This window comes from Ammodytes marinus, assembly GCF_949987685.1.
Source record: "Ammodytes marinus genome assembly, chromosome: 2".
Lineage (NCBI taxonomy): Eukaryota > Metazoa > Chordata > Actinopteri > Uranoscopiformes > Ammodytidae > Ammodytes > Ammodytes marinus.
Window position 1 is genome coordinate 20,938,815 of NC_137231.1, and position 26,413 is coordinate 20,965,227.

Here is a 26,413-nt window from a genome sequence, read left to right on the forward strand (position 1 = left end):
CGTGTTCGTCTTGTGTGTGTTGTGACGTTGGCGATATTCAAGGAAGGGAAAGCTCCCGGTGCTAATGGAAGTTTTGGCCGTTGGCTTGGTCCGCTGAGGCTGCTGCTGCTGCTGCTTGTTTGGTGATTGGTGCAGGGGGAGAAACTGCGTCGCCAGGTCCGACAGGCTTGTGGGAATCACGGGTCATTATTACACGACCTGCTTTTCAAGATTACTAAGGTTTTTTTTCCCTCACGCCATTGAATGCTTAACATCTATTGCGTTTAATGAGCGGCCACATCATCCAGCTCCCCCAGTTCGCCTTAACGCAGCGGCGTTTGGATGCGGTTTGTTTTCCCTGCGTCTCTCCGCTCGCCCAGAATATGATTTAATGTTGGGAGGAATTTCAACAGGGTATCAGTCAGTGACTACCCGGGAATCTCCAATAATTTCCCCCCTCTGCGGACCAGCACCACACTCTAACGTCAAGAAGAGAACATATCAAGGCATCAATAGATTACAGGGAATTTCCTTGACCGCCCTACAGATGGACTAAAAAAAAGGAGAAGATTTGATTCTCGGGATATTAACTCTGATCGCTCTCACTCAGGGAGCTGCGTGGTTTTTTCACTGTTTTTTGAGGAGGAAATATATCTGGACAACATGAAAGTTATCTCGGCTATGTTGCTCGTTGCCGTTTTTTTGAGCCAGGAGTGGAAGTCGGCGCTCTCGGATTCAATCATCCACATCGGTGAGTTACTGCGCTCTCTCCCCCCCCTTCTAATTCGCGGCCACAATCAGGCTCTCTGTGTGATTCTCAGGAAACAGATTGGAGGGTTCAGCCTTGATATGCGCTGCGCTGCTTAAATCACGACATTGCTGGCGATTTATTTGACGCCCTATGGTATTTAGTGGGCTTTTCTATGGATGAAAACACTATTGCATTCGCCATATTAAACACGGGGTTCAAGCAGAATGTTTGGCACATTTACTTCTATAATACTGTGAAACTATAACACTAGATATCCGTTTACCGTCAATATGTATAGTTTTGAATGAAGTTTGCATTTGAGTTGAACTGATCATATATATAGGTCTAGTCTAGGCTACTCCTAATTCCCCATACTTGCTTTACAACAGACGTTAATTTCAAGTGGTTTAATTGCAGCCATGTGAAATGATCGATAAAGGTGGGCAGTGCCAAGTAAAGGGACTGCACTTTAAAGAGGGCACCATTCGCTGGAATTTGATATACAATTGTGGGTAGATGCCCGAAAAAAAACAGGTGGTTTCGGATGGCGTGCTGTTGTCCTGCATGGCATGAAGTAGTACCCTGGTTGGAGAGAAAAACAAATCTAATACATTTCCCTCAAGCACAATGGCATTACCACATTCCATCGTGAGATAGGCTACTGCAGTGAGAGAGAGAAAAAACGTTTCATGTCCTATAAGGTCTTTTCCGGCTTCCACCACCACCGGCAATGTGTGGCACTGTTGTGTTGAGTGTGATTTCGACATCAGGGAGCGTATTCTTCCAGGCGATGTAGCAGCGCCCCCGGCTCCAGCAGAGAGAGACAGAGAGAGAGAGAGAGAGAGAGAGAGAGAGAGAGGGAAAGAGAGAGGACGCTGGAGAGCGTGTCTTGCAGGGAGAGATGACGACGCGAGGTGGTGGTGGGCACACATAATCGTTGCACAACTCAGTGGCCTCGAATGGGCAATAGGCCACAATGAGCAGTGTGTAGGTGCACAACACACACACACACACACACACACACACACACACACACACACACACACACACACACACACACACACACACACACACACACACACACACACACACACACACACACACACACACACACACACACACACACACACTATCTGGGAGATAAGCACCTGTCCACGCTGAACTGTTATTTGAATGTATAATGCACCTTTGCCAAGATCACAATCCATGTTTGATTGGACAGAGGGACACACACATGCACGCCCACACACACTCATTCTGAAGCCCACAGTCTAACCCACTGCATTATGCTGCCAGAGACAGAGGACTGGCCTGTTTGATCCATTTAGAGCCTGGCCAGCTGATTTACAGAGCAGACGTAGGCTAATTTAGAGGCTTCCTGGATGCAATTTGCCACAAGCTGGATCAGTTGGAGGTTTTTTCTCTGGGCAACAGACCAAGCCTATGCTCCATATCAGACTTACAACAGCAGCGTGGACAAATGAATGAGATTTACCCGGGCTATCGACGGTGAATGTGTATCGTCTAATTTTCACACAATGAAATATACATCCACTTGTTAGGAAAACCAAACATTAAAAACGATGCCTGTCATGGAATAATAGTCTAGCTCTCTTCCGAATTGTCATGCATTTTTTGTTTTAAGATATTCAAATGAGTGTATGCGGAAATTGCTGATGGAGTATTAGTATAAAGTGGCATGGCAGAAGCCTCATCCGGCAGACAGGCTTTGTGAAGCTGTGGTTCTGGCCCTACAGGGGTGGCAGTTGTAATCTGCTGTTTAGACAGATCACCCTGTGACTGGATGGTTTGATCCTAGCAGCAGCCATATGTTCTGCAAGTGTCTCACAGCGAGACTCTGGAACTTTACCTGCTCTCTGTCTGCAAGTTTGGTTAGATAAGAGTGTAAGCAGTGAGACATTGTTTAGGCTTACAACGACTAAGACAGGGATCTTCAGCAATGTGGGCTAACTGCACCGAGGTTCTTGTCAGCTGCTGAAAACTGGGTCAAGGTTCTCTGTGCACTGACTGCTCTATTTCCCTGGTCTCTATAGGCAAACTTGTAGTTTTCAGATTAGTTCGCTGTATGGACTCAACAAGGTTGACCAGAAACATTGAAGCTTACTGGTGTTTCTTTTAGTACTGCATATTAAAGCATTTTTAAATGCTGTGTAAAAATAGTCTACTAATTGGGTAGAAGTCAGTGAACCTTGGGAATAGACATTTTGTCTTTTCTTAAAATGAAAACTAGATGGTGATCCTGACACAGAGGCATGTATTAGCCTCTTGACTAAGCCAGGAGTAAAGTAAGCATACATATTTTTTTGGGGCTGCCACCTGGAAGTCGTTGATTGTAATCATCAGTCGGAACCCCCGCAGTCTATTTAAGTTCTTCAGGTCAAGACGCTGTTTCTTTTTTTTTCTTTTTTGGTCAGTCGGTGTGCATTTCAACAAGAGAGTGAAAAGGCACAACCCTGACGTACTCATGCCAGGCCAGTAGGTGGCGATAATGTGTCGGGTCTTCGGTCAAAAACCATAGCAGAGAGTTGTGAAACTGGAGATGGCAAAAGCAAAAACCAAAGTGGATTTATACACATGTGCACCAGGCTATATTGATCCTGCTCGGGCTAGGCGTAGTAATGTTTAGGAAAAGATAAGTCGCCTAACCCTGCCTAGACAGCAAGCATCTCATTTTTTTCCCTTTTCTTTTCTCGCCACTGGCTCAGTAAGGCTTGCGGCCGCTCGCGCCTCGGCTGCGTCTGAAATCCCAGTGTCACTCGTTAACTTAGTTTTAAAGATCTCAACCCTGGAAGGCTTTAGTTCAAAGCTCTGTATTCAGTGATCTTAAGTCCGTTTTCCACTGTTTTCGGGCTGACGGGAGGCCAAATGTCTAACTCCATTGCACTTTTCTCATTGACAAGTAGTGTCACGAATAGTTGGATCTCTGGAACTGAACAGGCAGATCTGATCAGACTGAGGAAGTTCAAAGACAACCTTACTATTCCTGTAACAGTATAGAAAGATACAGATTTTACACTCAACATCAAACATAAATGGGTAACGCCCCTTTATTCAGGGTTTGAGTAATACGCGTAAAGGTTGATAGATATAGATATATTGACTTGCACCTTTTAATACCGGTCAGTAGGTACGTTTAGGCTGTGATTTATAGAAGTAGAAGCCCTGCAATCACCTCCAGTTTGCAACATAATCCATACAAATCACAGATATACGTTTGAGGAGCAAGTTTAGTGGCATGGATAATGAGAAAACTCGGCTCATCCTCCTTGGCACCGTGGTGTAAACCAGGCTAGTGAGTGAGTGGTTTTCAATTAGTAGAATAGACAGTGAAGGCAGTGTGCAGTTTATTGGTTGGCTTAATTTATTCCTAGTTAGTTACAACTCCATTGAAGCAGTGTGTTGCAGGTTATTTTTACCCCCCTGCATAAACAAGCCTATGTGCAGACAAGTGTCTGTTTGAGTGCGTTCACGGACAAAGGATCAGTGTGGGGGTTTTGTTGCTGTGATATCAGTCTTTCTCCCCCCCTCTCTCCTTTTCTCTCTCTCTACCCTCCTTCTCCCTTGCATAATCAATAGCTTATTTCCTTCCTAGCCACAAGTACGTTGAATCACAACAAAATGTTATCACCCCAAAAAAACAATACTTCTCTTTTCTCATTCTGCCTCTCGCTCCCTCTCCCATCTTTCACTTGTACCAACCTTATTTTCACTTCTTTAGCAGACCCTGGAAACAGCAGATACACCAGGTAATGGATGCAGTAGAAACAAGTAGAGAGAAGAGTAGTTGTGATTATTCACAAGCATGGTACGGGGAGAGTAGAACCACACTTAAAAATTCAGCGGTTCCACCAAGTCAGAATTTAGCATCTTGCAAGTTGGAGATCATTTATATCCCTTCTCTTCATCTAATTCAAGGCTGACCTGTCTACGTGCACTTGTGTGTTTGCATCATATAGACTTTGGACTGCAAAGAAAAAAAGTACTATAGCCTACCCAGCAGGCGCATCACATTGACATGTCAGAAGTAATCCCTCTTTAATCCCTTTGTTGCTGCTAAAGATGGATGGAACACTAGAGAGGAAGAGAGAGAGACGAGAGCAAAGAGAGATGTGTATCAAAGGGAGGGAAAGAGGGTGAGAAACCAGGGGGAACAAAGGCACAGAGCATAGACTTTTGAGTCACCATCATCTTCCACTACTGGCCTTCTGTACTGCAAACCTGTGCCATCCAATCACAGAGTTGCCTTTATTTTCTGGGATATTAACAGCCGTGACCGGCAGACTGTTCATCTTGCACTGTCCAGGCATTAAATGTGATTGAGCTTCTGGGGAGCTGGCACCACTGCCTCACCCGTGTTTCTCTCTCTCTCTCTCTTTCTCTCTCTCTCTCGGCCCTTGCTACCTCTCTCTGTCGTTAATGATCAGCATGTAGAAGACAGGGGGAGTCCGCTTGCTTCTTGGCCCTCACTGCATCATGTGCTGCATGACAATGCTCCTTTGCTTTATCCCATAAGGACCCACGGTGACATCCAGGTTACACACACTTTGAATGTCCCAAAATTTTCCTCATACAGGTTTATACTAGATTTTTACTCATTAAGTCCCTTAGTGACATATACTCAACATCCTGGTGTGGTTGTCATGTGACAGCCATGTGACTGTGTCAGGAAGTGACTTCCCAAAGATTGCAGAGTGACAGCTGCACACAATTAGAGAAATTAGCAAATTTCAAAAGCTTGTTTTTTGTTACTAAAGGTGAGTTAAAACCCATTTAACACTTCTAATGCTTTAATAGGGTGTCCTGTATTACATTTAACCCAGTCTGACCATATTTCATTAATAACTTTATATAGAACAAGTTAGGTAAATATCGCTGTGACGTCATCGGGCCGTGAGCCTCAAAATAGTCATAAAAATTTGGAGTGACGTATTTGTCACAATAACAAAAATGGTAATAAGCTAATCAATTATCATTATCATTATCATTTATTTTGAATTAATGTTCTTTTGCTAAATTCAAAGTACATTTGAACAAATCTAAACAAAAAATAATGACAACACATTGTAATATTAGGGTAAAAAAAAAAATTTGGATAATATTTTGGATAAAAAAAAATGTCCAAAAAAATAAAAAATTAGAAAACATCAGAAATGTGTTCTATGTGGTGTACTTAGTCTGTGTTCCATCTTATGGGTTATGAGAGCGCTTGGTATAGAGAGAGAGAGAGAGAGAGAGAGAGAGAGAGAGAGAGAGAGAGAGAGAGCTTGACTTGATCTGTGAAGCGTCTCCTGAAACATTACACCATCTACATAAGAGTGCCTCACAAAACATGTCCAGTTTGATGCTCTCCAGATGAGTTGGAAGAAAGAAGGAGGAAAAAGGGTTGCATATGTGTGAGATGATTCAGTAACGGAATGTGCGGTCCCAAAATTGGACTGATAAGTGTGACGTTGGACTAATAACCGAGGTGAGGGATGGACGTAGAGATTAATGGATCTATGCAGTGTGTGTGCCTGTGTGTGTGTGTGTGTGTGTGGGGGGGGTTCTGTCGCATATCAGCAATGACAGAAAAAAGGCTTTCCATCACTTAGATGGAAAGAGTTGACAGGTTTCCATTATTTGTGGTGTGAGGAAATAAGGGGGAGAAAGACTGACGGGGAGATTTTTCCTGGCATGGCCTGCTTTTTCTTTCACTTTAGAGCTACTCTGGTCTTTTCTGTGGAATGCCAAGTTGTTTTATTAATCTGTGCTTCAACACCAATTCCTCTTTTGAACTATCAACTTCTGTTTGTATATGTACGTGCACAGGTGTAATTTCATCAGCTGTAATATGCACTGATAGAGAAAGGTGGGGTCAAGGCAGTTTGTATGAACTGCCCCACATCTTTTGCGTTATGTATCTAGGAGTGTTGACATTTGTGCTGGTCCATGCTATCATTGACAGCGAAGATTTAGCACCTCACCTGAGTATATGAACACTGGTCTTTTATCTCTGTGTGTGTGTGTGTGTGTGTGTGTGTGTGTGTGTGTGTGTGTGTGTGTGTGTGTGTGTGTGTGTGTGTGTGTGTGTGTGTGTGTGTGTGTGTGTGTGTGTGTGTGTGTGTGTGTGTGTGTGTGTGTGTGTGTGTGTGTGTGTGTGTGTGTGTGAATAGTATTCCGAGATGTGCAAACTGTGTGTCTGGTTTGTGTTATGTCTGAGACTGTTATGCATCCTCTTGCAAAAGAAAGAGACAGACATCAGCGCTGACGTCTGTACCTAGTCACTGATGCAGGACCAGGCCACAGAGACAGAGGGAAAGAGATATTACTGTGTGTGTGTGTGTGTTTTTGAGTTTGAGACAGACTGACAGGTAGCTGTGAGAAGAAGTATGATTACCTGTCTGTGGTTGACTGCAGATGTAGGCGTGGAGAGACATCCCAGCCGGTGCTTGGGCAGCAGTCAGCGATGGGGGTAAAACAGTCCAGATGGCCTGAGAAGGACTTGTACAACACAGACCCTTGTTCCCGGATAATTGCTTTGTGTGTTTGCGTTCATTCGGTCGACCCACAAAGAGCCACACACGCTTTATGTCATCCGAGGACAGGAACCTTTTGTTGTTCACCAGAACAAGTTTTAGCTTTGCTTATGTGGAAATTGACTTCCACCCTTCTGTGAGCACAGACGCATGCATATTATAGATTAACCTTGCACAGAGACTAACACACTTATTCAAAATATTAAAAATGCAAGAGCACGCTTGTGCTCTCTGGACTCTGGAAAGGAAGCTATTTTTACATTTTCTGATCAACTAGTGCAGTGACTGTTCAGGCTGTTACGTTAGCAGCTGCAGCTTCACTGGGTTTTTCTACAGAACTGCTGATCCAGACAACTTCACGCTTGCCATGCTCCCTCGGTTTTCTCTACAATAACCCCCCGCCAAGTGTGAAGTAGGTCGGATTAACGGCTGGCGAGTTATTCGAAAGACAGACGGACAGAGACGTCTTCTTTCATATAGTTAGAGTAGCCCATGCCCATTCGGGATGTGCCCATGCTGCCACTTGGATTGTGGCGCACTCTTGACCTTTTTGGCCGGGCATTTTGCAGTTCTCCTCAGAACTGCTGATCCTAGTTCACACTGGGCACTACACTCCCTTTGGTCCTCAGCAACACAACTGCCAAGTGAGCACCAGATGAGATGACATACAGAATGAGATGTGGTAAAATTAGGGATGGGGCCGATCCGATTGGTATCTGGTCCGATATGGCTGCAATCTATATATTGGATAGTGTACTGACAACTCCGATATTATGATAAAAAAAAAAAATTATAAAAAAAAAAAGTTAACTATGAAAGAGCGTGCGAGCAGGCGCCGACGTTCGGTGGAGAGAGAGGACACCACTTTCTAGTTAGACATAGAGTACAAATCAGTGTGTTAGCCACTGAGATAACCAAAGCTAACCCTAGTCAAGGAAGTGGAGAGGCTTCTGCACTGTTCTAAAAATTATACTGTGTAAAATACAGCCAGAGAGAGGAGGACTGTGCAGATAATCACACCACCACATATTCTAGTGGGGCAGAAGTGATCATTGAGAGGGATTTATTTTGTGTGACTCTAGAATTTATATTTCCATTAAAATATTGCATATATGCCTTTAAGATAAACCTATATGCATTTGTGTATATTTCTTGCTCTTTTAAATCAGAATTGCTGTGTTGCTTAAGCCTTCCTAGTCTTAGACATAACATCACTACCAACAAAGAAATGCAGAATAGTTATGATATCGTATCGGACAGTATCGGCCCATATCCAAGAGATGTAAGGTGATCTGTATTTACATTCCTTTCAAACCAGAGTGGGAACATTTAACACCTAGCTCTCAAGCCAATCATAATACATCACACTGAGAAATGAATCGCTGTATTTGGCAGTTACTATTCAGCGAAGAGAATACTACAAATATGTTGATCATACAGTGAAACTCAGTGGAGGAATACTATTTGTATGCAGTGAGTGTTTTGCAGAAGAATGCTTGGTGTGCATGAGGTCTAGGTAATCATGCTAATGATGCTAACTTCAAAGGACGTTGGACTTACTTGACTGCAGTTCTTTGTGGTTGTACGTGTGTACATTTCTATGGCATGTTCTGTATGCACGTACTCTGTATTTGTGGGTGTATGCGTCCTTGTATGCTGTTCATCCATTCTTTGCTTCGTACATTCTTGCAGTGGAGTGATTATGTACAGCTGCCCTGTCCTTCATCTCTCTCAGTATTTCTCTCTCTCTCAGTACTTTTTCATAGTCTTGTTCCATGTCCCTGCTCTGACACAAATGCTGTTATAGTCTTCAAGCAATCTGCGCTGTGTGTGTGGCTGGGTCAAAGGGTGCACTGAATGTGCATTAAATTGTGTGCACACAACATCCTTTATTTGTGTGAGCATCTCAGACATGCATGTGTGTCAGCATTAAACAGTGCACACCGTCTACACTTGCATTTGTGAACAAATCTGCGGACTGCATTCTGTGTTTATGGGCACATCCCAGCGTGTGTGGGTGTATGTACTGTATATGTATGTGACTTTATGCATGTGTGCAGATGTCAGTGCCAGCTTAATTTGCTGGGAGTGCCTCTCTCTCTCTCCTCTGAATTATTTCCTCCATAATGGGCAGGCTGCTTTCCATAGCACTATAAAACACAGAGAGCATGGCATTTGGACGTTTGTTCTACAGTGAACACACGCACGTAAACAAAAGCATATGCAACAAAATATTCACTCACTCACTCACTCACTCACTCACTCACTCACTCACTCACTCACTCACTCACTCACTCACTCACTCACTCACTCACTCACTCACTCACTCACTCACTCACTCACTCACTCACTCACTCACTCACTCACTCACTCACGCACACGCGTACCATGAACATGGGCTCTCTTAATCACATTCCTTTGCAACATACAACATGAACCCCTGTGTCTCGAGATGTGAAAACTTTACTGCCTTCTTAAATCATTTACATCATACATGTTGTTTACTAAGCTGGGTTTAAGCAAAAGCAGACTTACAATCTCCAAGTATGTCACACCTTACCTGGAAGCTGCTAATAGTCACAACAATCCCTCATCCCCTCTTAATATTAGGAAACATATAACCTACACACAGGGTTGGATCAGGGAAAATTACAATTTAATTGAAATTACATTGTTGCTTTAAACACATTCATTGTAAAATAATGCTTTGCAAAGAATATAGTTGATCTTTTAATGGATAAGCATTTACAGTATAAATGAGCAGTGATGATAATGAAGGAGGAACATATAATGATAGTTGTTTAAAATTAAACAGTTTGGAGTGTTTAACGCACAGTATACAGTATAGAACACAATGTAATGTGAACGTTGTGTAATTCAAAGCTAATGCATTTGGACAATTCAATCAACATGCAAAATTAGATTGCATATATTTACCTAAAAAATTATAGAAAAAAAGTTATTGGGGGTGTCTTTAGCTCAGTTGGTAAGGCGTCCCCCTCCCGGGCCGGGCCCAGCAGCAGACCCGTGTTCGATTCCCGCCCGCGGTCGTTCTCTGCATGTCACTCCCCTCTCTGCCCCATTTCACCTCTGTCTCTCTGCACTACCAATAAAGCATAAAAATGCCCAAAAAATATCTAAAAAAAATAAATAAAAAAAGTTATTGTTGATACCAGAAAAAAGAGGTGTCAACTTTGCTCAACGTCACAGTTAGTGGGGATTGTCACAATGGCAAATACGTACTAATGATTATGCCATTTAGAACGTAACAAGACAGTGGTGAGCAGAAGGACGCTTTTTACTGTTATGTAATGTTTAATGTGGAGGAACCTAAATATCACTGTTATGAAAAAAACATCAAATGCCATGCGCCTTCCCTGAATAAACTCTGTATGCAGACACTCAAACACTTGCGTGGGAAACACAGCTGATGTAAACCAGCTGCTATACATGAAAGACTACATATGCAGTGCACACAATCAAAGTAAAACAATTATATAACTTGTTTAAATACATGACTTCTGTGTTTAAATTCAGATGGGACATAGCTCCAGATGAATTTCACTGTTGTGGCTAATCTATCAAGGGATGTTTTATGTGTGTGCATGTGGGCTCTTGGACCTTTTTTAATATTGGTATTTTTTTCCCAAAGCAATATCAAATCAATTCCCATAGTACTGAGCTGTGCCTGCAGTTGGTCACACCTTCAATGTGCTTTTATTGGATTCTCCTACAGCATTTTATTTCTGGTTAATTTTCTCCCTTATGGTCTCTCCCTTTTGCCTTATTGTTTGTCTTTACTTTTGTGCTGAGAAATATTCTGTTTATTTTCCTCTGTACCTGTAGTGTGTACTCCTACCTCTCCTCCTCTGTTCTTCCTCCCTACATCTCGTCCCTTGATGTTTACCGTGTTGTCAGTGATTAGAAAAAACATGCATCGGAACTGAGAGGTGTTTAACACTTTGATAATCACTGCCGTGGATTTGGTAATGTGCTGTTTGTTTGTCTGACACACTTGGCAACATGTCACAGAGCCGCCTGCATATGCCCATCTGGATTGAAGCTTCCAATCCTTTAGAGTCTCAAAAAGACAATCAGCAAATTGAGTGGGAGAGGAGATCAGTAAGAGCAGACATTTGAATACGGTTTGCATATTTGTGGCTAGGAAATTCTCAGCTCTGTGAGCAGATACGGGGGAGCTGACTATACGTTGGTTCTTGCCCACATTTATAATATAACGCTATACCACTGTTTACCATGCCCCCATTTTAGTTACGACCATTGACCTGCTAAGTGAATGCAGAAATGAAAGGGAAGGTGAAAGCTTAATAGAGGGTGTATTATGCACAGACTTGTTCTGTCCTTTTACTTCCATGTGTTGTACGGCACATCAGATTCAACTTGTGGGTTCGTCATGGCAGGAATAGTCTGACTCTGACACACAGCACAGGCTCCCTATACAGCTGTAGCCCACATTCAATGAACCCCTGCAGCCTGAAATGCATTCACACATGGTGTGTTGCCTCTAGCCCTTATGAAGTCAAAACTAATCAAGAGGCTTCAAAGCAAAAATGTACTGTATATATGTTCACACATTGGCTTACATGCTTTTATCTTACAATCAAACACATTGAACCTGCATGTGCTAATGCAGGTATGAAGAAAACAATGCCTGCACTGTTCTTCAATTTACTGCTCTTGAGGCACTACTCGTGGTCCATAGAACTGATAGAACAGAATACATTCCCAGTACATAACACATTAATACAGAGTACCCCCTTTGAAACTGCATGCAATGCAAACAACGTTGGGTAATAACACATCATTCTATGGACAGTAACAGTAGGGGGTTAGAGTTGGCATAGTGATGATCATTCAACACCTAATATATATGTTGTATAGGTTTAACCGTCTGACTGCCCGTCCCATTGCAAATAAATGTCTGTTTGTTTTGCACTGTCCCATGCTTGTATAGTGGCATGTCTCAAACATGTAAAACATATCTTGAAAATACACACACAAGCAATTCAGACATTATCATACAACATTATTTCACACTGTCCATACACAGCACATGGTGCACTGAGAGGACGTATAGCTATTGTGTGCTAGCTCTTAATAAATCTGCGAGTGCCGGTCTCTCAGCTTCCCCCCAATGTGAGATAATTCACCTCTTCATAATAGCTTGCAAATTTGTATCCTGAAGCAGGTCAAATAAAAACTTCATTGTTATTTACAGCGATGAATGCATTTGGGAATGGTGGCAAGGTAGCATATTGATTATGGCCGCATTTTTTTGTGCTGATTATACAGTCACTGTAATAGTTACAGCTTCCAGACTAAAGGGATTCAGTGTAAAGTGTGTCCTGGGAAATGTGTTGCTGTTTTATGCGCCTTTGTACCCTGAACCCTTTAATTGACCCAAACTGTGTTCTACACATAGTTTTAATGCATTGCAGGGAGTCGTTGTCATTATAGTTTGTTTTGTCTGTTCTTTACATTTCTACCATTGATATTACTCAAACTAGAACAGTAAACTTTTAAGATTCATGCTCAATGTATGAGTTCAGTCTAAAAAACTCTTAATCCATATTCAAACCATCAGTGAAACCTAGTTATGGCATGTATATAAAAACAAGATCATTTGGCAGAATGCATGTAAATATGAATACATCTCCGATAATGCATTGTTACTACATTTTCTATTCTATATGCTACTGTATACTACTACTATATCATAAACGACAACATATTTCGGTATCACACAGAAAGGCTCCTCTACGATGGCAAACCAGGAAGGAACTCCTCCATACATGTCTTACTTCATAGCACATACATACGAGCACAACCCTTTATTTCTCGCACACGGGAACCAACGGAATGTTACTGAGACAGCATCATTAGAACCTCTCCGGGCCTTTTGTTTTTCACTTGTTTTTCCTTTTCCTCCGCTGTCTCTGCCTCTCTCCTCTGCCCACACTATGCTCGCTGCAGGCTCTTTGACCGTGTGCTGACCTACAATTAGAGGAAAAAAGTCATCTTAATTTTCTCTGTTAATCAAGCTCATTCTTCTCTTATATTCTTCCTTTGCTCATGCTTGTTTGGGTTCTGCCTCCTCTGAATATCTCTTTAATGCTTTATATACAGAGCGCTACAACGTCTAATACCGATACTCATGAGAATGAAAACTTGGATCATGTGCTCCTAAACTCAGAGGCGTATACTGCAAAGAGAGATTTTTGGTCCCTACAATTACGTCTTGGAAGAGAAATCGATAAACTATGAGTGCTTCCTGGCTTCTTCTCTAGTCTCTTGCTGTTTTCCAATTAAGCAGCTTTTAGTTGCTTCCTCACTCCACTTTTCCCCAGTCGGTCTTCATTTGGCATAGTTGTCTCTGAGTTGGTATCAATATGGAGTAAATATGGATGTTTTGCTTTTTTACTGAATTTATTCCCCAACACTTGTCACACTTTCCCTTTCCTTCCAATTTGTATTTTCCTGCTGTCAGAAATGATTTTTCTGGGGAAGCAACTTTTTGATAGTCATCCAGGTTTTGTTGTGTAACCGGTTATCAGACAGGAAGGTTTATCAATATATTTCACTGACTGAGTTTTCAGTGGACTATTTAATGAATAAGGATGTTTGCTTTAACTGTCATTTCTTTATCACCATTTTGTTTTAAAAGAAAAAAAAAATCTATTGAAATATAACCTGTAAAATAGCTGAATATTGATATACAGTATGTGCTGCTCTTTGCATTGTGTCTTTTGGCCTTATTTTACTGTCTGGGTTGTATCTGCAAGTTGTAAGTCCGTTGCCACCGTTGCTCTGTCATTAAAAATTCTAACTGAAGATAAATGGTATTGTCTATGATCCAGCAGGGGAGTATGTCAGAAGTTCATTCCATCATGTTTTCCACAGATGATCAGATCTATATTCAACTAATGCAAATGCATTAAATTATTAGCACAACGCCTTTTATTTTCCCCCATGTTGCTGCCCCTCGCTCAGCTCATCTTCGTTCATGCAGAAGTTATAGGATACTGCTGTGTGAAGTGCAGCTTTGCCTTTTGTTTTATAACCTTAGGGAAAGCTGTTTACTTCTGGCAATGTGTTGTCATGGTTTAAGACGAGATAGGACCCTTAAAAGACTTAAACTACATGCAGAAAGTAAAATCACCACTTGTACAGTTGCTTTGGCGGAACCATAGTGTAAGTCATAATGTTCGGCTGAGTATAATTGGAATCACTCTATTTTGCTCACCCTCCTCCCTCCAAAGAACATTGCTGTGAGTGGGAGGGAGACTGTGGACTTTACCTTTTGTTATTTATAACCATTATTCACATGACTCAAAAATGTCGCTTTGCGGTATTAAATAAAATGAATTAGAACTGGGTACTGGTAATCCTTATGCAAATGTGTTATTCAATTACACTGTGGTCCTGAGCATAAGTCTTCAAACCAAATCTTAAAAAGTTAAGCTGCAAATCCTCTTTAGTCTGGAGGTCCCAGCTCTAATCGTCAGGATATTGTTGTTTTTGGTCCTGTTAATTCCACTGATTTCCGGTGACCTGTGTGTGCCAGTGTGTAGTGTGTGTGTGTGCTGGTGCGTGCAGGAGATATTATGAGTGTGTGTTTTCTCTAGATAGATGCTTGTCAGGGAAGGTCACTCTAATTTGTGTTCCTTTCACAAATCGTCAATCTGCCATTATCTGAAAACCGTGCAGCCACTCTCTCTCTCTCCCTCTCTCTCTCTTTCTCACGTGTACAGATAGCAGAGCTTAGAACAGGACATGCACAACAGGACAATACTGTAATTCAGGAAAGATTTAGTGGTGAGAGCTAGAGCAAAAGTGGATTAGTACGTATTGCCGCTACAAGGTAGCAAGAGCCCAAAGTCAAAATGCATCACTAAAGTGGAACTGACTTTGGACAACAAAACAGAGCTGTGAAATGAATGCATGTTCACATGCCAACTCCTTTACAGTATGCCCACTTACCGAGCGTCATACTGTAATGATGTTTAACATTGTTCTGTGCTGTGCTATGGATTTGTTTTCTGGAAATCAGGTGGGTTACCACATTATGTCAACTGTTTCCTGGTTTAGTATAACACCAAGGTAATACAATGTAGACTGTATCAATATAACATGCCTACACTACAGCGTTATGGAATAATTTAATGCATTTGAAACGTGCAATTTCTATTATATTTAATACAAATCAAATCAGTTCTATGGACAACAGATGGAAATTAGCCCCTGGGCTACAATCTGGCACATTTACATGTTGGAATGACTATGTTTATCAATGTGCATTGTCCTGAAATAATTAAAAAAAAAAAAAAATAATAATAAATACAGTGATGAGACCAATTTTAAATTAGAATTAAACAGAAATTGATGATAGCAGTAAGGCAAATGTTCTGTATTTGTTCTACAATGTTTACAGATGAATATACATATCAGATGTTGAGTCCGAACAACACACACACACACACACACACACACACACACACACACACACACACACACACACACACACACACACACACACACACACACACACACACACACAGACACTCCAATCCTATGGAGGGCCATACTGTCTGGCTGTGCAGCTCAGCAGAAAAGCAGTATATGAAAACAGACACTCTTATTTTTCCATCTCTGTGTAGCTGCCGAGGGTTACGCACACTGGACAGCCATATAACCCCAGCGCATAACTGTGCAGTAAAACTAAATCAGGCGTGTAGTGCGTGCTCTCGTACTGTAAGTGTGGGCAGTAAGGGTAACCTTAGTGCATGCTGCTCTGTACAGCACTTTTGATCTTTTTATTCTGTGGTTGCGTGTGTTAACATACCGTGAATGTAACATAACATTATTCCGAGGAATGTGTGTGCAAGTGTGCGGTACATTTCATTTTGTGTGTGTGTGTGTGTGTGTGTGTGTGTGTGTGTGTGTGTGTGTGTGTGTGTGTGTGTGTGTGTGTGTGTGTGTGTGTGTGTGTGTGTGTGTGTGTGTGTGTGTGTGTGTGTGTGTGTGTGTGTGTGTGTGTGTGTGTGTGTGTGTGTGTGTGTGTGTGTGTGTGTGTGTGTGTGTGTGTGTGAGAGTGCACATGGGAGCCTGTGCCCGCGAATATGTGGCATGCTGGGAAAAACTGTGCAACGTGTAATGGGCATGTAATTTAGTTTCCTAAAGGGGAATATTGCAGCACTGGCTGAAATGTATCCTTTACGAGAGAGAAGTAAGAGGTTACACAAAATGGGTAAAGTGAGCCAACATTAGGCATTCTGGTGGGAAGTGGTAAAACAGTAGCTAATTATGTAGTCTGCTCATTTAATATAACGTTTAGAAGCTCCGCTAATCCCATCAGGTTTATTTGATTTGCCCTCATTCACTTTTCTATCAGTTTGACAAGAGGGAGGTTGATGCGGCGCTTTGATCTTGACACACTGTCACTCTGACAAAATTAACAGTCAACAGTGGTAATGACCTCTGCCATCCCGGATTATGCAATAAGCAGAGATGCCTTTGACACAAATCACTGGCAAATGACTTTGCCAGTGATTTGATGGGTTTAGTGCCACTTTTCATATTTTTAATAATAAAATATCACTCGTGTCAAAATAATGTTGTGTACATAAGTAAATGCATTATGTAGTATTCTTTTTTTTTAGAATGTTTGTCAGTTCAACTCGGAATTCGTATCTCGGGTTCATTCAGAATATGCCATAATAGCTAGGGAGTGTATGGCTGTGTTCAAAAAGCCATACTAACGTCCCCCCTCCTACATACTCAACATTTATATACTACATACTGTCTACTTAACGATCGATTGTATATGCAAGGTTCGTCGACTGTTTACACTGAAGTATACACAAGCAATAAAATTATTTCAAAAAACCTTCCGTGTCGTTTATGAAGACGCAATGCGTTGTGGGGCGGTTGAGTAGGAAAAGTAACCTGTCGATCCAGACACAAAATCTTCCCGGAAGTAAGTATTCATCCGGGCATTTCTCGCCTATACAAACTCACATACACAACCAGTACATACTCAAATTGATGTCAAAATTAGTTGGACATTCATATAGCTTTTCGAACACAGCCTATGTCAATTGGTATACTACAGTTATAAGACACATGAGCAAGAGTGTCACCACAGTGATTATGCCATTACTCTATATTGCAGCAAAAAGCTATGTGCGCAGCAGGTTTGATGCTTGAACAATACTAAGCGAATACATTTTAATGAAAAAAAACAAAAACAATTTAAAAAAAACATAGTGAGAGCTGTCATCTTATACAGAATATATTTGGGAAGATGTTGTCGATTACTAGTAAGCAGTGGGGAGAAATATAAAGATGGATCTAACAGCCACAAATTAATGTTATGCAGTTTATTCCAAGGAGCAACAGCATACTTCTGCTGTGGCCTTAAGACATATGTTTGGATGTGTCTGGTTTGTGTGCACGCTTTTTTTGTTGTTATGCAATGGATAATGACTTTAGTCTGATGGGAATGCCGTTGGCGGTGAGACAACAATGTTAGAGTGTTCTTTCAGCACTGTTATCTCATATCGGTTGAGCTGTGCTACTGCCTTTGCCAGCTGCCTTGGGTTGAAACACTCAATAAGAAGTCACCATTAAACAACATAATGTCAACTTTATGAGATCCTGCTCTACACCCTGCTAGGCCAAATGTTTTAACATAAGCTAATGTTACCTAGGCCTTTGCATTGTTCAAATAGGTTTTTGTATCAATGTTGGGTTAGTAGTCAGTGTCATAAGAATCCAGAGGGCGCAATAACTTTTTTGAAGTGAAATTTGGTTCTCATGAATAAAAGCCATCCTCCTATCCATCCCCTCGGAATATAAATTAATTAATCAATTAATAAGTATGTTTATTACTGACTTATCATTTATGCATCAACAGAATCACTGTAACTCGGGCAACCTAGACTACATCAAATAGCTCTCACCACCGCATGGCCTAAACACATTATATTTAATGACTTGATTCAATTAACGGAATCCTTTTTTTGTCTCTAACTCCTCCACATGCAATGTAATTCATTCATTAAATATGGTGCCGTAACCAGCCTAAATGCGCAATGTGCAAGCTGTCGCACAATGTTAATGAAAATGTTGAACAAAACTTACCGGCAGCACACAGAAAAGTAAACACAGGACACAACGGAACAAAGGTGTCAGCCAGAACGGAACAGCTTGTCTCTCTCCAGGACAACCCGGCATGAACTGAAAAAAGTTATTGAATCAATATGACAAGTCATCCTCCAGGCTTCTAATGTGAATATACCTTGATTGTTTGTTCACTGGTGCTTTCTGTGGGCTGTCTTCCCAAACCTAAACCAAAAGTGACAAATTTTACATTTTAGCAAATGAGCTGGGTAGCTGTTCAGCAAAATGTATCCAGAGGTAATATAAGCCGTGCCAATGATGACTGGAATTTCATGAGGCTGGTATGTATCTCCTCTCATCTATCTTAGCAGGACATTACTGGGACCTGATGAGTTGATGTCGCCTACCTGCTTTGCCAACATGCAGGTTAGGTGCTGCTGGCAAATGTCACTGGCATCAGTTGTGAGATAGTCATTAGAAAGAGCCAGCTTGATCTGCCTAACTCAACTATACATAGGAACTGGTATAAGCATTACAGGATTCATTCATAATTTATTTGTGTAAGGCAGATGCTGTTACTTACTTTGGCGCTTTTATTTTTTCACTCATATGTTTTCAATATCTGCTTCCAATTTCGAGAGACAACTCACAAGAAGCCAGATACAATTATTCACACGGATCACTATATTTTTAAGATTGTAATAATTAGTAATTCAACTGATTTTACGAGACAAGTTTTTTAAGCCATTTTTAGTTCAATGAATATATGCATCGGTAAAAAACAACGACCATTTCCCTTCTCAATAGTAATTCTGCAAACACCTATTTTTTTTGTAACCATCAGGTTAATGTTAGCATTGGGAGAGATGAATAAAAAAGAACAAGGTTATTAGCCATTAGCTTTTGTGAATAGCTGGTGCCTTCAAGTTCACATTAAATATAATTACTTTAATTTTTTCTCTTGGGTCTGCCCTTCCTCTCACTGACATAAAATACAAATAAAAATTATTTAATTTTAGCCTGACTTTATTTCAAACCAAAGAGATTGTGTGAATTTGTGTAATTTTCCATTACTGAAACTACAATAGCGTATATATTCTCAATTTTGAAGGAGATGAAAAAGGAAAAGGATTGACTGGAGACCAAAGTGAAAGGGAAACGGGTTCAAAGGGAAAAAGAATAACCGTTATTTACGTATCGCTCTGTCTTTTTCTATATGTCTCTGCATGTCTGATAGCGTCTGTGATAGGGTCAAACTGAGGTCACCAAATAACTGTATTGTACTTTTTGAATACTGATTTGGCACAAGGATAGCATACTGATACTGTCCTCCAAAGAATGATTGGCCAGACTCTTGTGTTGGCAAGCAGCACATATGCTCCATTCTGTGAACAGGATACTTATCCGTCCATGAAGCAGTGGTGCATAGTGCGTGGCACTGTGAGAAGTTCACAGGTTTTGGTTAATGATTTCTATAAGACTGGAGTATATTGAGTAAGGCCAATACAATTGCATTTTTCGTTTTCCTTTGAAAACATTTGTTTATGCATCACAACCCTCTCAAATATGTAGTAGAGCTCCTTCATTTCTTAATGGTAAATAGATCTTCAATGAAACCGGTTGTTTAGTTTTTGAATGGGATCTCTGTGTACTGACTCGCGGGCTACTGCTCTGATTCTGTTATTAACTGTAGACACAGACACAGATATATACTGCAGCTCACCAAAGTAGAACGTGGGCACAGGCAACCCTCATTGTTGTCATATGATTATAGCCACCCAAATGACGTCCCGTTGTGGATACTTCCACTTTATTCTATGACTTGCATTTACTAATGTTCTTTATTCCTATATTTAGTGAATGTTCATTGTGTGGAGCATCAGTCCACAGCAAATGACTTGACTTGTGTGAACATACCTGGCAATAAACCTAATTTCGATTCTTATTTAACCGTATTGTTTAGGTAGAAATCATAATTTTACATCAAAATATACTTTTTGTATTTCATTCACTGAAAAAAAGAATTCATATACATGTCTTCTTAATTTGTTCCCATATCAAAACAAATAGCCCATAGGAGGAATACATTGCATAACATATAAAGATGTAAAGCACATTGGCAATGAGCAACCCATTACACATACTTAGGAAACTCAAAGCAAATGTATTGTAAGTACAATGTGACCCACAGTGTTGGAGTAGAACAGTGTTCACCCCTTAAAAGCACTAATTTGCTTCATACAGCTACATGCTCTTTCTTTTTCTTATGAAGACATCAGAAATAATTAATCAGCCCCTTCCTTTTCTTATTACGGACTTTACCGAGATGAGGCAGATGCTCATAAGACATTTATGAGCTCTGTTCAGGGGAAACAATGTGAGTTTGACTTTTCATGATCTTTGAATCTTTAAAAACTTCTCTTAATCTTTTTTTTTTGTTATAATTGAAAACTTTTATGTATTTTGTGATGCCCGCAAAGCTTCTTGCACAGGATCATTTTTATGGTTACTATGATACATAAGGCTTTGAAACCCATCATGAGTTCTAGGGAAGAAATGAACATTGGAGAGGAGAGGGAATGTAATGGAGAAAGGCAGGGAGAGGGAAAGAGATTGGGACTACTGATGTCAGAAATAGTATATGGAGTTAAGTTGAGCTATCATATTCAATAGCATATGAGTCTATCACGATGCATCATTGTTCAAAAGCAGTGGTATAGAGCCTAGACATGCTTCACAGACATAGACATTCATGGAAGGAAAAGCGCTTCAGGGCAGAGGGAGAAAGACGAGTGGGTCATTGGCACATCATTGGTACTTTAGACTAGTGATTTGACGAATGAGAAATGTTTTGAGATCAAACTGACAACTGGCTGAACTCTCTTGGTATGCCTTTCTGTCACAGAGTAACTATATGTATATGTAAACCAATTGGACCCATCGTAGATAGCAACATGCCCATTTACAGAGCCTACGCTGTGTATTGACACTGGATATTTTTTTCAGGGAACACACAATACGTACAGGTAGAGGATTGTAAGGAGATAGTCACTGATTTTGGAGAAAAAAAGTGACTTTGACATCAATAATTCTCCAGAATCGCTGACTCCACCTTTAATACCTTTCACTTTTCATTTTCCTCTCCATTTCATTCCACCTTAATCATGCACCTGATGACACAGTCACAAGAAACAGACTTTTCAGGCCACACTTTTGATCCTATCTGATCAGAAAAAGTGCAGTTACACTGTGAAACCATGGATACGACTTCAATTATGTAACATGTTACTCCTATCTGCTTCTATTCTCCCCCCCAAACGTATAATTGTTTTCAACTAGTTCTGTTTTGTTTATTCACTCATCAGTAACTAAGCAATAGGGTGGTTGATTGGAGTGACTTGATGAGAGGGTGAGGGAGGGGAAGGAGAAGAAATTGATATGCAGGTGACGGGGAAGATGGGTAAACATGGTTGAGAAGTCAGCTAGAGATGTGCAGTAGGCGGTGTACTGTCATTATAATTGGCTCTTTTCATATATCTAGTGTCCTTTCCTTAACAAAGGAACATGTTTCCATTTAATAAAAAAGGTGAAATTGACATTTGAAAAGCATAGGAAAAAATCCTGCTAGGGGCAAACAGTCGCTAAGAGTCAACATTAGAGAGGGGAAGAGTAAATGGCCTCCGAAGCCCCTCAGACAGCAAAAAGTTTTTTTTTTTAATTGCAGGCAGCGTGGTCTCTCTGTTGCACGTGTTTGACAATTTGATTAAAACATAAATGCTGTGCCAAAAATACACAGATATTGTAAAATATTAGAATTAAGATATTTGACAAAGCAGGGAGGAGGGCCCCTATCTATGGAGGGAAATAATGTAGTTTCAGTTGTTGTATTATTCCTGGCTTTGCTGACCACCCTTTGTTTATCAAATCTTTTTGGATTAAATCATGGTATAGGTTCTGGGTGAAGCTATGTCCCCTGTTTTCTTCACTTTGTCTTCTGGTCAATGGGTTGAGGCCTCTGACTTTGCTGGATAGGGAAAACAATACCTTGTGTGAATACATTCAATTTTATTTTGTCTCTTTACATTAACTGGACTTCCGAGAATTCCTTTTGCCATCAGTGGTGGAAGAGTTTAGTCTCTGCTCTTTGACTCTACCCTAAATTGCAATTTATGATCAGTGTTAATCTACATTGATGCAGTTGGAGGGGGGAAAGAAGGGAATGGGTGGAGGGGCAGAAGAAGACTAAACAATAGTGAGACGGAGTAGGGGATAAGAGGGGTAAGACCAAGAGAGACATTTGGAGTGAGAAATTAGAGAATGGAAAAGGAAAGTTAGAAAGATCAGAGGAGAACTAGGCGCAATTAGGATGAATAAATCATTAATAGATTAATATTTAAATGGGCCAATTAATATTAAAATTATAAGATATATGGATATTGTGTCAGTCTGCTCGATAATTTCCCCAAAACATAAAAAAAAGGAATACAGACAGAGAATTTCTGCAGATTATCTAAATGCATGGCATGAGACAATCTTCTGAAAGACCTCCCAAGTTGTGAAGGGGCAGGCTTGGTTCATCCCAAGAAAGCATTCTGCCAGTACAATAACTACAGCTGCAATTAGTCATTGAACAGACATTTAGAGGAATGGCTGTGATTTAGGAGAACAAAGGAAGATTCAGTCAGCAAAAGTTTTATTATCAGGACATTTACCACCTCAAAGAATATGAAAAGAGAGAGAGATAATAAATCCATTAGATGTAGGAAAGAAATATACATGCACATTTGGACTATTGCAGGCAACAGTGTACTGAGCATTAAAAAAAGATGCATGAAAAATGATGTAAGACAAACCTATCATCTTACTTAAAACAGAACATGCCAAATAAGGTCTTTATCCATACCACAACAGTTTTTCCAGAAATGTCCCAGTATTAAGTACTGTGAACCAAATGACTTCTTGCTATGTAAAAGGAACACTTGAGAATTGAATGCACTGGGAATCAACAACCAACACCCAGCCTGCATTCAGGGTTTTATTTCAATGGAATGGCAGCAAATTAACACTATTGTCAGGGTTTACATATTGGAAGCAAGAGAGTCTATGTTTCTGTACTAGCAAATAGTGTTTGCTTGGGGCGCATGTCACCTCCATTATTTATAGATCTTGCTAAAATAATGCACTTCCATACCTAGCTGAAATGTTAATTATTGTGCGTTTTGAAAATGATGAGCATCTAATCATTCATAACTTTCTATCACATTGACCACGTTTAATAATTAATGGACCTTAATGATTAATCATTATCAGTAAACTTTCAAATGTACCTTCATGTACAGTATTAGCCTTTTAAACATTCTATTCTTTGGAACAGCAATGCAATTTAGCAGATTGTAACTTTATGAGTTTAATTTATCAGGAGGACATTTTCTAAGCTCATGATTCTTTGGTATGTTTTCTTAACAATGTGGCTCCACACATGGCCCCATGTAGGTGAACCCCTTTTACTTTATTCTTCTATTGACATGCTTGCGTTCAGATGACATGTAGGGCAGGAGCTCCATGTGAGTGTCATATCCAGGCTAAACATTGCCTCTGTTTCTTGAGAAGCTTTCCCATGTCAGATCACTTCAATCTGAGCATGTCAGTGAGATCACAGTCATTGTCATTGTCAATGACTGTCTACCCCATAAGGCCGCTAATCCTGACTGGTGGCTCGATAGTGTCTGACAATGTCAGTGTTAAGTTTAATAAATGCCCATTAGCAGTCTTACCTACTAGAATGGCCTTTGTTACTGTTGGCATTTCTGGATATTTAGACTCACCAAATGCATACCCCTTGACGATGTTTGCCCTTTACCCCCACCACAATGTTTTGACAGCTTAGTGTGGTTAGGTCAGCTGGAATATGCCCTGATTTTTCATGCTGTGTGTGTGTGCTTGTGTGTGTGTGCCAGTGTGCATATTTTTGCCTCAGTGCACACATGTTCAAGGAATTGCAGGGCTGTAAATAAAACCTGCAGAGTCAGAGATGGTTCATTTGCCCAATCGACTATGACTTTAAGCAGTCTTTCGAATCGGCTCTTAGATGGAAATGATGAATGTGGGGAGGATGAATAGTTTGAAGTGAAGTTGACTTGTCACAATTTTTTCAAATATCACATAAATTCAGGGATGTGCTAAAAAAAATAAGGACATTGGATACAAAAAAAAACCTTTACACATCAGAAAATACATGAATATGTCAATTTGTCAGCATGAAGTAGCCTGTAGATTGACACCTCTTGGCTCGCTGTTGATTATGTACATATTGATAATCACTATGTAACTTCAGCTTTAGTAGCTTCTGCTGTATTTTGTTTTATGTCCCTCCCTCCCTCAGTGTTTAGATAATCACCCAGGAAACATGGTTATTGTTTGCCTCCTGCAGTAATGTAAATTCATAAAAAACAAGAAACATGGTTCCCTTAAGGCGACAGAGATTTGTTGGAGGAAAAAAAAGAAAAGAACAAACCTCTTCATGCTGCAGCATAGATATATATGTAGTTCCGTATACATGCAGAATATGTCAGCCTTGGTTCAAAAATAGCAGTGGGAGGTGTTGTGTAACAGCAGTAGTGGAATAAATGCGATTGCTGACCCATTGTTCGTAAACACAGGTTTTACAATAACATGGTTATTTCCGAGCATGTAAACACATTCTCTGTGTCCTGCTTTAACTAGATTTCCACCAATAACCTGGTTCCTTGTGTGCATGTAAATGTAGTGCCCATTTTTTAATCTGAATTTATCCTCTATTTTTCTCCTTTGCGTTCTATCACTTGTTGTCCCTGGCAATCCACCAACTAGCTATGCAATTCTACTCTGTCTGTCTTTTTTATTTAATACATTTTTTATGTAATTTTTCTTAACAATATCTCATTCCTCCTCAATATATAGTTTTCTCTTCTCTGTATATGTGTGAGCAACTGTGTGTTTTGGTTTAGAATAGAGTGATTAATATTGATAGCAGCGAGATATTTTGCATTTTTTTTTGTTCAAACTTTTATTTTAGTGGTTTTATGTTTTTTTTTACATATGGACAAAAAAAACTGAATAAGTAAACACATACAATACATACACAACACCCAACCCCCTCTCCCCTCCCCCTCACTCCTCCCCCTCCCTCACATAAACTGATTTTGCATTTTGTTCTTTTACTTCTAGTTGATGTGTGCGCCTGAAGGTTTGAGCAAATGTATATATGTTTATCTATATGTGAATCCATGCGGAGCTGTCTACCCCAATTATACAATATCAACCCAGTGCTGGCTGCATATTCAACATGTCAATGTGTTTTTGTGTCCTGGAGCCAAATTCAGCTCCTCCGTCTTGTCACGGCTTTATAAAAAACGATTCCCTTCCTCTGTTACTCTCTCTTGTTTACTTTCTGAAGATGTTCAACTGCATAATTTTCAAAGCTAAGGTCGCCTCCTTAAGGGCAAACCACAATGGAAAGCATCATCAAAATCACCTTGTTTTTTAAGGGTTTCTTTTGCCCTAAATGGGAGAGAAGAAATGCTTTGACAGGAAGAACTACAAAGCATTAGAGAACAAAGTTAATCACTGGGGGAGAATGCCAGGGGTTGATAAACGGAGAGACGGAAATGTAAGCACAACATCAGCTATTTGTTTTCTCTGTTGTGAGTTTTTCCATCGTTCGTCCTCATTTTTTTCCCTTTCTCTCTACTGTTCCTATTTCCTGCTTTTTCTGAGCTATCTCTCACCTCACCTTGTTCTCCAGCCTCCACTGCATTTCCCCCTTGCATGCCGTCTCTCTTTTTCTTTCTTTCTGTCTCTGCGTCTTTCTCCACCTCTCTCACACCCGCTCAGCATCCTCAGTAAAATTCTATTTGTGAGGTGTCAGAGGTCCTGGCAGGCCGCGTGTGAGCTAAGAGAAAGTGTCATACCAAGAAAAAGACAAAAGAGAAGAGATTGATTTAACGTTTATCGCAGCAGTATGGTG

At 40.4% G+C, this 26,413-nt stretch overlaps 1 protein-coding gene across 2 annotated transcripts in view; it reads left to right on the forward strand.

The window, feature by feature from the left end:
- Window positions 1–642: 642 nt before the first annotated feature.
- The window catches only part of grid2 (glutamate receptor, ionotropic, delta 2), a gene marked incomplete at both ends in the record, with an annotated part of 478,613 nt that continues 452,842 nt past the window's right edge, over window positions 643–26,413 (forward strand). Inside the window, one exon of one of the 2 annotated variants that reach the window (XM_080044597.1) lies at window positions 643–730. In XM_080044597.1, the coding sequence (XP_079900723.1) occupies window positions 643–730 (88 nt within the window). The remainder of the gene's footprint in view (window positions 731–26,413) is intronic. The other variant, XM_080044598.1, reaches the window with a different exon arrangement.